Source organism: Camelus dromedarius, chromosome 15, assembly GCF_036321535.1.
Source record: "Camelus dromedarius isolate mCamDro1 chromosome 15, mCamDro1.pat, whole genome shotgun sequence".
NCBI classification, from domain to species: Eukaryota; Metazoa; Chordata; class Mammalia; order Artiodactyla; family Camelidae; genus Camelus; species Camelus dromedarius.
The window spans coordinates 14229283-14242799 of record NC_087450.1 but is presented as its reverse complement, the minus strand read 5'-3'; the positions used below and the strand labels follow the sequence as shown (position 1 = coordinate 14242799).

At 44.3% G+C, this 13517-nt stretch overlaps 1 protein-coding gene across 1 annotated transcript in view; it reads left to right on the top strand.

The window, feature by feature from the left end:
• Positions 1-413: 413 nt before the first annotated feature.
• The window catches only part of ANTXR1 (ANTXR cell adhesion molecule 1), a 218345-nt gene continuing 205241 nt past the window's right edge, over positions 414-13517 (top strand). The window contains exon 1 of the mRNA XM_010979894.3: positions 414-911. Within this exon, the coding sequence (XP_010978196.3) occupies positions 760-911 (152 nt within the window). The 5' untranslated portion in view covers positions 414-759. The remainder of the gene's footprint in view (positions 912-13517) is intronic.

The window sequence follows — 13517 nt, the reverse complement described above, 5'->3', positions numbered from 1 at the left end:
CGTTCTTCTCCGCGCATTTGCATAATGGCTTGTTTGCAAAGGTCCCAGCCTGGGGTCGGAGCCACAGTGCTTGGAGTAAGTTCTCGTCAAATGTTTACAGAGGCCTAATCAGCGGACGTAGGACAGGAAAGGAAAGCACAGGGATAATAAAGCTAGCTAGCGCGAAATAACTAGGAATGGGGAGAAGTAATGGAAAACGAAGGGGAAGATGCGTGGGAAAAAGGATGGAATAAGGAAACTTGCACAGCCACTGCCCTGCGAACTCCGAAGGGTGCTTTCGCCGTCCTTGGCCACAAGGTGGCACCCTTTGAACTTTCTTCCCCCATCAAAGTAAGAAAGGGGATAGAGAGGAGGGAGTAAAGGCAAAGCACTCCCCCAACCAAGAACAATTTGAAAACCCACCCCATAATATTTAAAAACTGGGACAAAGAACCGTCAGGACGGAACTGCTTCAATTGCAAAAATCTCAGCGTAGCCTCCGGAGCGGCCGGCCGGCCCGAGTCAGGAGCAGCCCCTTTAAAAAAGCGGAGTACAGTATTGGGATTCTTGAAACCTGAAACCTAGACGCAGAATCGAAGCGGAAACCAGAAGGAAAACCGTGAACTCCCCCAGACAATTGCTTCCGGGGAGTTTCGGGAGAGCGAGGGGGAATAAAGGGCCGGAGAGGAGGGCCCCTCGGATGGCGCGCCCCTGAGGGTCCTGGCGAGTTCGAGGAGCGTGGGAAGGAGAGGACCCTACCCTCTCCCTGGGCTGCAGGTCATGGCCACCGTGGAGCAGAAAGCCCTGGGCATTGGCTTCAAGTGTCTCTCTTTGGCCACTTTTGTGCTCATCTGCGCCGGGCAAGGGGGACGCAGGGAGGAAGGGGGTCCAGCCTGCTACGGGGGATTTGACCTGTACTTCATTCTGGACAAGTAAGTGCCCCGAGTTGCTCCACCCTAGGCTAAACTGATTATGCATTCTCCCTGGGCTGCGCTCCTCGGCAGGGTCGCTTTGGGACAGCATCTCCAGGGACCAAGAGAGGCCGCGGGAGGTGGCGTTGGCCCCAGCGCTGCGCCTTTGTGGACAGAGCGCGCCTCCCCATCCTTCTCCGCTGCCCGAGCCCGCAGGGCCGGCGTCGCTGTTCGTTCGCGGGACAGCTTCTTGTCTGCCTTGCTTTCTGTGACCGAGGCGCGTGTGATTGAGGGTGGCAGTGTGAGGATGCTGTTGACCTACTACGTTTCTGTGAACCCTTTCCGTTTGCTTTAGAAACCTTGGTGAGAAAAGCTTACTTACTTACGAGAGGCAGAACTTTTCAGGCACGTCTCAAGTAAGAGGCGCGCGGCTTTTAAAAGCCAATCGTCTCTTTTTTAAAAATGCGATCCTATATAATGCTTTACCTTTGCTCCTAATAGTATAATGAAGTCTATCTGGGCAGTTAGTGAAACTGTAAGGCGGATTTCTCGAACTGGGCACCACTGAGTTTCAGGCTGGGGAATTCTTTGTTGTGGGGGTGCCCTGTGCGTTGTAGGGTGTTCAGCAGCATCCCTGGCCTCTGCCCACTATTGCCAGTACTACCCCCCTCCATAGCCCACCCCTCCACCAGTCTCTCCCTGGTGACAACCAAAAATGTCTCCAGACAGTGCCAAAAGTCCCCTGCGGTTTTATATCCCTCCTCCGTCTCCGCTGGAGAAGCCCTGCTGTAGGCGAATTCCAGCTCTTGGAGATTTGACTGGTGGGCTACCAGGGAGGTGCAGGAGCCCTGGTTTCCTTCCGAAAATGCATTCGGCATCAGGACTGTGTTCAAGGGAAAGCTGAACTCTGACCCATTAAACTCTTCCCAAATCCCCCTTCGATCTGGGAAGCCAGGGGCATTCAAGGAAGTTCCATGCCATCTACTAAAAACCACTTTTAACAATAAAAAGCCCCTCAGAAAGATCCTTGCTTACTGAAACTGTGCGAGCTCCCCACGGCTGGGACAGGCGCTTGCTGGTACAGTGGTGGGGAGATGAATTTCACAGACTGGAAAGTATTTGGGAGTTGGAAAAAGAGTCCTGCAAAGTAAGCTGGCCAGCTAGACACCAAATGTGCTTTGCAGTTGCCCCTGGAGTTTGATTTTTTCCGTAAAGGCTGTTTTGAACTCCAGATTCTTTGGATGAAAAGTGAGATCTTTTTCTTGCAGATTTATGAGAAGGTGGATACTGAAAATATACTCCAGAGCTAAGAAATGGAATTTCTTTTGTTACTGCTAGGGGCTGGGAGCACCAGCTCACAGATTCAGAGACCATGTCAGAAAATAGAGATACCCATCACTATGCTTAAAAAAAATTTTTTTTTAAGCCAGTTCAGAGGGACATACAGAAAGACTTGAAAAAAAAAATGGACAGAATCATCACATCACTCAATGGAATGACTCTCCACTGTAGAGATAGCAATTCTTTCCAAATTAACTTATAAATTGTATTAAACTTTAAAGTCATAGTTCTGAAAGAATTTATTTTGCTGGTTGTAAAGGAACTTAACAAAATGATTCTAGGTTGAACTTGGGGGGAAAATGGGTAAAATGAGCTAAAACATTTTGGGAAAAGAATAATGAATAAATTCTTATACCTCCAAATATTAAAATGTATTGTAAGACAAATTCATAAAAATGGGATGGAAAAGGCCAAAGAATAGGTGGACAGAATAGAAACTCTAGACATAGATTCGAGGACATGTAAGCATTTGATGGAAGTTCAAATCAGTGGGGAATGAGTTCATTATTTTAAAAAATGATTCTTGGACAAATGCATAGTCACATGGGAAAAGGAGAAAAAAATAGATTTATACATTATCTCCCACACCAAAATAAATTCCAAGAGGACTGAAAATTTAAATGTTTAAAATGAGATGATGAAAACTTGGATGAATATTACTGTAATCTTAGATTTAGAGCTTTTGAAACAGGGTAGAAGCAATATGGAAAACTACAAAAAGATTTACATATATTTAATCTTATGCTTCTATAACTGAAAATAGGCCATAAATAAGAGATAACTACTTACAAAAACTTTTGCAACATTTATTCGCCCCTTAGAGTAACCTTAATAGATGATAAGCAGTTTTAAAAAGATCATCCCAGTAGAAAACAGGTCTACTATATAAATAATTCACAAAAAACATATGAAAGTCAATAAGCAAACAAAAAAGTTCAACTTCACTAATAATCAAAGAAGTGGAAAAATCAAATGAGACGTAATTTTTATTAAGTTGACAAAGATTTTTAAGGAATTATGACATTCAGTATCAGCCAACATATGGGAGACAGAAGTATTGTTGTATAGGAATGTATATGGTCCCATGGTCTTTCTAGACTTGTGTGGTCCAATAGAACTTCCTGTGATGATGGAAATGGTCTACGTTTGTGCTGTCCAAGATGGCAGCTACCAGCCATATGTGGCTCTTGACAATTAAAATGTGTTTAGTGGGAGTCAGGAAATGAACTTTCTATTTTATTGAAGCTTCATTCATTTAAATTTAAATAGCCACCGTACCTACTGTATTGAATAGCATGGACAGGACAATAATTTCAATAATTTCATAACATTTATCAAAGGAAAAATCCAAGGCAGTCAGAAAGAAGCACCCATCTATGTGTTCATGGCAGTGCTATTTATAATAATAAAGCTGAAAATTACCTAAATGCTCAACAACAGGGAATTTAGTAAGTAAGGCATGATGTAGGTATAATTTTGAGTATGTATGTTATGCATGCTTGTAAGATAATTTAGAATAAACACCTAATGCTCATACTATACTTTTAGGCGAAAATGCAATTACAAAACAGTATTCACTATGATGCTACTTTTGTAAAATTTCTAAGCACATGCATTTATATGAATTGATTCACCCTATGGGTACTAGTATTTCTGCCTAAAAGGTGGGATTCTTAAGTTGTTTTTCCACTTTCTAAATTTTCCAACTTTTCTACATCTTCTAGTCAGCAAAAATAAGTTACTCTTGAGTTTTTAAAAACTCATTTCAAGTGTAAGGGGGGTCTCTCACCAGGGTGCTGAGCTCCAGTGCCCCCCCCCTGCATCTATGGAGGCTGCTGCTTTTATATTTAATCCTGGAGTACGTTTGTAAATGCACCATAGGATTCTCTGCAGCACACTGGGAACCCAAAAAAGGCTCCAGGAAAAAAAAAATGGTGGGGAGACCTTTCCAAGTACCTACCTTTACTCCTGTGACTTCCTTTAGTTGTCCTATTGCTTGAAGAGAGGTATTGTTTTGTGGTGAATGAGAACCTTGCTAGAACGTGGTATGATAAGTGTGCACACCTTCAGCAGGCCACCTCCATCCGGGCTCATTTATGGGATTGTTGAGCCCAGAGCTGGGGGATGAGTCAAAAGCAGTGATAGCAAACTGTCCCCTGGGTGGTCCCTAAAGACACCATCTTCTGTCCTAGAAAGAACCTCCCAAACAGTGCTGTCCAGCACCCAACCACTGCAGAGTGCAAAGGGAAAGAATGCTGACACATTTTTTCCTTGGGCTTCTAAGATCCTCTGGCCGGCAAGACACCGTCTACAGGCTGAAACCAGTGGGTCACGAGGCACGAAATTCACCATTCTTCTCTCCACCCCTTGACTCCCCTCCCTTTTTTTTTCCCCCAGCGAATGGTTCTCTTCTTCTCCATGACATTAAATCTCAGCTCATTTCGGCTTTAAGCAGGATGCATCTCTGGCCTGGAAAAAAAACCCAGATTATACATTTAATGGAATGTCATGTTTTCTCAACCAGAAGCAAAGACTTCATAATGATAACCCAGACTACCACAGTAACACAATAGGGCCTTATTAGCGGCTTTGGCGATGGGGCCAGTGGACTGGGCTTCACGGGGCTTTATCCTGATGGAATTTCGTGTTCACTTAAACATGCTTTAATGGTTACCGTCAGGAAAAGTAGATTGCTGGGAATTCAACCAGGGATTTTAAAAGTCGGATTTGAAAACAGTCAAGGAGCAGCTTACCTTCTTTAAGTCCTCCAGGGGGTCCTCTAAGATGAATACACTCAGTTGACCAACCCACAGACAGGAATATTCCTTTCCTCTCTCGCAGGGCTCTTCTGTTATTACACGGTATATTTATGTGTCACATCTTGCTCTATTTTATAGAGAGCTGTTCGGCACTTCAGTGGAAAAAGTGGATTCTCTATCATGAGTCTTGGGAATTGTTGGCCATATTTATGCGTGCCTTACAGACTTCAAAAACAGAATGGTGGGGTGGAGCAGGAGGAGTGGAGGAGATGGTGGGCTGGAGGGTGACGGTGAGCACTGAATAGTTTATTTATAGGGTGTCCCAAAGCCACAGCCTGTCACCCCGTAACTCCTTACATTTGTGAAGGCTCTCTGCAGGTTCACCATAGACTTCTTCCCCATTAGAACCAACTCCTCCCTCTACGACTTCCTTTTTATTCAACACCAACTTTCTCCTTCTCTTTTTCCCATACAAGGAGACCCCATCTTGCCACTCACCCAGGTCCTACCCCAGCGTCCATGGTGGTGATGATCTACAGAACCACCCCTATGTGTTATATTCCAGGGACATGATCATTAAACAGATTTCTATACCATTAGACCAAGAACCTCACCACCTTCTGGGGTCCCAACTACTAACTTACAAAAGAAATCTTTAGAGTCAGAACTTAAGTCTCCCAACACTTGCGCCATGTCACTTACAGCATCTCATTGATGGCCAGGGCAAGGGTTACTGTCTCTAATTTATGGATGAGACAACTGCTCAACCTTTGTCAACCCCGCTGGGTGAAGTGACCTGCCGAAGGACCTAGGATTAGATCATGATGGAGCTGGGACAGTGTCTGCTTCTAACTCCCAGCCCAGCTTTTTCCAGTCATCACTGCCCTGTCCAGTTGGGTCATAATGAGAAGCACATGGCAATACAACTAGAGGAACTGGGTAGATTCCAGGAATTAAAAATCCCTGCATCAGAGTTTCAGGAAATGACAGTGCATAGGGTACTCGAGGTTACTTCATTGAGAAGCTACTGCTCTTCTATTCAATCAACTATAGTTGATTGAAAGTTTCAGGGACTCAAGCCCCCTGCATCTCACAGAGATGCTTCAGAGGTCTGAGGGTTAACTGATGGCTAGGACTCTAAGAACAGCTGATGACGATGCACTTAAAGATCCAATAAATTAGTAATTCCTGCAGATTGAATCTGATAGAAAAGGGAAATTCAACTCTGTAGACATGTTCAAACACACAGATGTAGCTTGTTTTTATAAATGCTTTGGAAGTGGGCTTCCAGTAATGAAAATGCAAAATTGACTCCAAATAAGAAAAAGAGTCCATTAGATGGTACCTTAAAAATACTATAATAATCATTCTAGGAGACATCAGGCAAAAAAAAAAAAAAAGTTTTTCAGAGCCAGGCATGTTTTTTTGTTTGTTTGTTTGTTTTTATGCATTGAGATGGACTCTGTGGTTGCTTTTAAATGTTCCTCCAATTGGGAAGAACCCCAGTTAGGGTCCAGATTTGGAGAGGACTTATCAGGCCAGGTAATAGTTGATAGAATTGGCTGCAAATTGGAAGGTTTGGCTTATGGTTCAAAATAAAAACAAACAAGGCAAAACTATTTTGTTTGGTTTCATGTTTCTGTCTGGGTCAGCCAAGTAATTACCTCTAGTTTCCTTAGCTGCGGAGACCTGGTAAAACTCAGTGTCAAGCTGAGAATAGAATCCAGGAGTGTTGGAGGAAGGCTTCCTTCCTAAGATAACCTGCAATCATCTTCAAAATGCTGCAGGACTCCCAGTGGTCCAGTAACAAACTCTGGCATCCCTTAGAGAGACTTGGCTGTCACATAAATGCAAATAGGATTGGCTTTATGCTAATTTAGAACGTGTGTCTAGTTTTGGTGTGTGGCCAAGAGACTGGATTTCGAATCTCCCAGTGATTACTTGGCAACAAAAGACAAAGTGGGTTTTTGGATGTTTCCTGACATGTTTTCCAGGCATGCCAGGTTTGCACTGAAAATAGTCATGAGGGTTCTTCAATTTGGATGAGCTGATTCTTTCATTCTTTGGGCATAAAATACGTTCTCAGTTCCAATCACAAGCATGTGCTCCATTGAAAGCACAGATGACAATGCCTATTGCAAACAGTGTCCTGTTCTGGATGCTGCGAGGATGTAAGAGAAGCAGGAAGCAGTCCCAGACTGTTTTTTTAGGCAGAAGGACATTAGAAAGACTGCCACAGTTAAAGGCTTTAATGAGGATTTGGGACAGGGGGCAGGTAGAGTCAATTTTAGATCAATAAGGAGAAGAAATAATAAATAGCATTTACTGAGCCCTTGCTACTTTATAAGTGTTTTGTCTGAATGATCCCTTTTAGTCTTTATAACCACGTAAGGCCGGCACAGTCACAATCACCATTTTGACACACGAGGAAACAGGTTAATGGAGGTGAGTGAGCCAAAGTCACTGTAAGTGGTGAAACTCAGCCTCAAACCCAGGCCTCTGTGACTCATGATCTACCCACAAAGATGAAAAGACTGTAAACATACAGGAGAACATTGGCTCAGTCAGAGTAGTTTAGGTTATGCTGTGTAACAAACAATCCCCCAAATCTCAGTGACACAAAACAACAAAGATATAAACCTTCATAATCTCTGCCTCTGCTACACATCTGGTGAGGGTCAGCAGGGGCTCTGCTCATGGTAGTCCTTCTGGGAGCCAGGCTGGTGGAGACTTCTTAATACCAGCTTCCACCATCACGGCTCCAAGGGAAGAAAATGCTGGAGAGTCTCTGGCTGGCAACACTCCAGCTGGAATTGACACACATCCTTCCACTCATAGCACATTGGTCAGAACTAGTCACGTGCCTTCACCTAAAGAGGGTGAAAAAATGTCATCCTCCTGTGCGTCTAAAAGGAAAGGAAAGCCAGATGTGAGTGAGCATTAAAAGCCTCTTCTACAAGCCTATAATTATACATGGCTTTTGCCTGAGTAAGCAAGAAAGGAGTAGTCATCGGGAGAGTTTAAAGAGATAAGACTTCTGGAAAAGGGCGAGCGTTGAGCTGTGTCTTAGATATATTCACCGACCTGGAATTATGATCAGACATGACAGTTCAAATCCGCCCACGAGACAGTGAGGGCTCCCATTCTTTCCCTCCCATTCCCATTCCTCTCCTTCTTTAGATGAAACAAACATTCAGTGCAGCAGGCAGTGGATTAAACGAGATTAAATGGAAAGTCGAAATGGGGCTGAGAAGTGCTTCCCTGATAGCTAAGTATTACATGAATATACTTGAAAGCTAAGATTCCCTTTGTCCTTGGTTTGTGGGAATGAGGGAATCTGAAAGGCTGGGAGGGGAGAGCAGCCCCTGGAACACTTGCGGCAGCCTGGCCGAGACGATGCTATCTACTGCAGAGGCTGATTCAGACCTTGAGTCCAGAGTGTGAGTTTTAATCAAACATGCTTCTCAGTAGGGGCGCTGTTGCCATTTTCAGTGGGACAGTTTTTCACTGTGAGGAACTCTAGGATGCTTAGCATTTCTGATCCTTCTTTTGTAAATGCCATTAGCCTTCCTAGCCCAATAAATAAATGCCCCTGCCTTTCTTTCTAAATGCCTCCCTGTGAGATGGCATCACCCTGGTTGAGAACCCCTAACTGAAAGAAAGCAGGGTAGAGGAAGGCATCCAGTGATGCTGATTCTGAGGACGGCATCTGAGCAGGAAGAGCATTTATCTGGAGGAAGAACTCGGGGGGCTCTGGTGATAAGAGGGTCAGTGGAAACTGCAGACCTTGCAAATGAATATGCTAAACCAGTGGTTCTCAACCAGGGGCCAGATCAGAATGTCCGGGGGCTGGGGCAGACATATGTATCTTGGAAAAGCTTCCCAGGTGATTGTGATGTGGGTCTGTCCCTCCCAGAAGAAACTGTGAGAGTGAACAGGAAGACAAGAAAAGCTGTCCCATGATGATGGCTTTTTCCCTCTATGGGGAGGATGTAGCCGAGGCAGCGGACATTGGAGATTGGGTGCTAAGCAGAGCTCTTATTTTAGATGGAAGCAGGAGAAGCTCAATGTGATATGGAGGTTGTGCACAGATAGGCCAGGCTTTGCCCTTCAGTGTTGCCAGGTCCTATCGTGTGTGCATACACATATAAGCCATGGTGTTTGCTAGGACAGTTCTGTGTCCCTTTCTGTCAAGACTGCAGGCATGAAGTGTACCCCATTGCCTCATGGGAAGGAGCTAGGCTCAGCAGAAGGGTTAAGAGAGCCGACTCTGGAGTTGGGCATCTCTGGCTTCAGATACCAGCTCAGCCTTTCACCAAGCTGTACAACCCTGAGCAAATTATTTAGCCTCTCCAAACCTCAGTCTTCTTAATAAAACAGGCATTAAAATTTCTGTCTTGCAGAAGTGTCCAAAAGATTAAATAATATTAGGTTAAAACCTTTAATGAAGCATTTGGTATGTGAGTGACCAAGATGATAGACAGCAATGGTAATGGTGATTGTGATGATGATGGTGGTGGTGGTGTGATGGTGGTGGTAATGGTAGTGGTGATGGTGATGGTCGTGTTAGTGGTGATGATGGTGATGGTGGTGGTGGTGGTGTCGGTGGTGACTATATGATGGTCATAGTGGTGGTAACGGTGGTAATTACTCCTAAAAAAAGAGGTAAGATGTAGTCCTCTACCAAAGGCATCTCCCTAGATTTTAGGCAGGACTGGCTAGCCAGGGTAAGAAATACATCAATTCAATTTAGCATTGATCAAACTGTGCTAAAGTCATCGATTACAAAATGCCTACAGCATGTCCCCAACTCTCAACGATTTCACAATTTAGTAGAAGAGACAAAGGGCTAGGAAAACAACTGATGAAATAATTAATTTTGGTTGAGATAAGAGAAGCTTAGGAGACTTTATAGTGAAGGTAACTTTGGATCCAGAATTTGAACTATGAGCAGGATTTTGCCAGGTGACAAAGCAAAGCAAAAACATTGATGACAAAGGGGGAATACAAGAAAGCAAAATAACACATACTCTTTGTGATATAATAAGCATGACAGTGAGAGTGACAGGGAAAGAATCTGTAAAGAGTGGATTTTTTCATATCAGCAGGAGGTTATGAAATTATGTTGTAGGAATGAGACAAAAAGAACAAGTGAAATTGAGTGCTCTTGTAGCATAGGGCTTGACAGCAACTGGTGAATGAGTAGCAGAGGGAAGAGTTGTGAGGGCAAGAAGCAAGCTTCAGAAGGAAAGAGGAGTTTGGTGTGGACATGCTGAGTCTGAACACGTGGGACATTTGGGTGGAGACGTTGAGTAGGCAGATGGATTTATACTCTGGAACTGAAAATAAAGACTTGAGTGTGGTTAGCCCAAGGGTAGTAGTTGAAAATATGAATGTGGATAAAAAATCACATGGAGATAATATCAAGATAATATCAGGATGAAAAATGTCAAGAAGAGGTGGAGTTTAATGAGGAAGATGGCCAGGCTCCAACCTAGAGGAATTGCCAACAGGAATGTCTTGGCCAAAGAAGAAACTCCACTGAACAGAGCTGAGAAGAAGTTGCCAGAACAGTCGGAAGAGAACCAGCAAAGCATTGCTAACGCTGAGGCAAGGAGAGAGAGAATTTCAGTGGAGGCAGGGGATCAACTAGATGTTTTCCCCCTAAAATCATCTTCTCTGTTCCTCGTCTTAGTGAACAGCATCACCATAAATCCAGCCACTTAAGCCAAGGATCTGGTAGTCATCCTCTTCCTCAAACTCCAAGGCCTGACAAGTTCAGGCAATTCCTCACCCTGTTCACTGAAACATTATCTATATTGGTCTCTTTACCTCCTTTTTAATTCCTTTCCCCCCCAACCCTGTGTTCTCAACACTGGTACCAAATGGATCTTTTTAGAACACAAATCTGATCTTGACATACTCTTCCCCAACCCTTAAACCTCTAAACACTTCCAAAGTCCTTTCTGTATAAAATATAAACTCCTTAGTAAAGTATCCAAGAGCCTTATTGCTCAGGCTCAGCGTGTTTCCCTTAGCTTCATCTCTTACCACGCCACACCCCCTAGCAATTTCCAACAAAACTGCGCTGCGCAGTTCCCTGAGCTAACCCATGCTCTTCCTCACCTTTAGCTATAATGCCCTTCATCACCATTTCCATCCTTAAATAGGTGATGCCCTCTTACCCTTGGAGATGGTTACTGGGACTTGGCCCCCTCCCCTCACTAGTCGTGGGCTCCCTGTGGTACAAAAAATTCAGAACAATCACCTGTCTACATCACATCTTCATTCCAAACCCATTCCTCTTCAGAACCCGTCAACCCCGTAACAACTCGTGTCTCATGATGAGCAGCAGGGGGGTCCATTGTCAAGAGATGGAGAAGAGCAAGCTTTAGTGTTTGTTCTCTGACGTCTCATTCAGGAGCTTTGGCTTCTTTTTTCTTTCTTTTCAAACTCTGCTGCTCAACCATATAGAGCTCCTTCCTGCGGGAACCACCTGAACAGGCTTCCCAATATCTTTTGGCAAAAAGATTGTGGTCAGAACCATAGCCATCATTCCTTACATAAAAGATAACGCAAATACCAGGCTTATGGAAGTTGTATAGCAAATAGGAGAAGAGTGAAGTATCATGACTGTAACTAGACTCCAACCGCAGTAATAAACAATACAAGGTAAAAGGAAACAGGATGCCACTGGACAGCCTTAATCCCACCGCAGATGAACGGATGGCCCAGTCCACTCCTGACTTGTGCTTGTCCCAGTATAATTATGCATGGCTTACTATTTGACTCTTGAAAGTGTTTCAGTTTGGATTTTAAATTATATGGTCATCCTGATTATTTACTCTTAGAAAAGACAGTATCAAGGGAACAAAAGAGGAGGGGACTTCCAGCCTTCAGGCCAAACAGGTGACTCCCCGTGGACACCTTATTCCATTAAAATGGGCAACCAGTTCAACTCCTGATTCCATTTGAGCGTCCCAGTCTTAAGCTTTTCCTGGCATCCCCACTCCCAAACTCCCATCACTATTTGTGAAACCTCGCTAGTACTTTGTCACTGTCTTGGCTGCTAACACCATAAAGTGTAATTGTGCCTTTCCCGACCCCTCCATGGGGAGGCAGTGTCACATAGATGTTAAGAACCCAGGTTTAAACACCAGAAAGGAGACTGTAAGAGAGTGGTGTTTGGACTAAGAGTATGCATGGCCTTTAGAGCTAGAGTTTGAATCCCAACCCTACCACTTATGGGCTGTGTGTCCTTGAGCAAGTTACTTAATCTCTTTGTGAACTCAGTTTCCTCATCTGTCAAAGGGAGCTAATTGTATTACCACATAGGGCTGTCGGGCTCCCAACAGAATCCCATGCGCACACAGGAAGTGCTCATTAAGTGCGAGCTGTTATTATTACGTGACAATGAACGTAAAGTCTCAGTACAATGCCTCTGCTTAGTAAGCACTCAATATATGTTGTAGTGTAATATTACTCTTTATAGATTCAAAAGGAGCTTCAAAAGTCAGTTCGCTGAATCAAGAAATAGCCTCTGTTGCATTTATGCAGCCTATAAATACATCCAGCAAGAAAGAACTGAGAACGCTCACACGCTTTAGCAGAAATAAAGGCCCTGGTGACTTTTGGAAGTGCTCTTTCAGGGCATCATAAATGCAGGAACTAAAATGGAACCAACTGAGGGGCTTCGTTTGAGATAAGAAAGGGAGGACAGTTTGTTTATGACTTCTGAAAAAGAAGCTGAGCACGGGCAGTGAGCTGTTCACTGCCTCCCCCGCTATCATCTAAAACTGCCCCACTCTCAAAAGAGGAAGTCTGAAGGAGGCATCTGGGGGAAGCCTGCATCAGGTCCAACCACTAAGGACAGCGACAAGGACTTGTAACACACTTGCAAGAAATTCCAGCAGAAACAGAGCAAGCAGATGGGCTGTGTTGGAAGGAGGTCAGCCAGGGTCTACTTTCAACTCTGTTGCCAAGTTAAAAAAACATGTAGAGGGAGATTCTGGAGGAGCCCCAAGAGCAATCCCAAATCTGGAAGTGAGTCAGAAGTAAAGAGTGGGACGTAAGGGGATGAGCAGCATCTCCTTAGGGCCCTGCTGCCACTGTGCATCAGCTCCACGCAGAGGCAGCTGCGCTGGACTGTCCAAGGGGAAATTAAGCCGAGAGAGAGCGCATGAGCGCCAGGCATCTTCGTGACAGTGATTCTGTCCAGCGTTGCTGATTCTGCCCCCGTAGATCCTGGGCCTCCAGGGAAATGGCAGAGTTCTTTCTCTTATTACGTGGATGCAGTAGGGATCAGGAATGAGGTTGGTCCAGTACAATGTGAACCTGGAGTAGATGCCAGCACAGAAAACCCTACATATGGCAAGTTGGAACTGGGGAAACTGGACTCCAAACAAACACACAAACCTTGCAAGGATGAAGTTCCTTTGTGAGAAATGATGAGAAGTTATTCCACTCCCAGCTCCCCACTAATTGAGGGAACAATAACATAAGCTTACTTTAGCTATTAAGACCAACT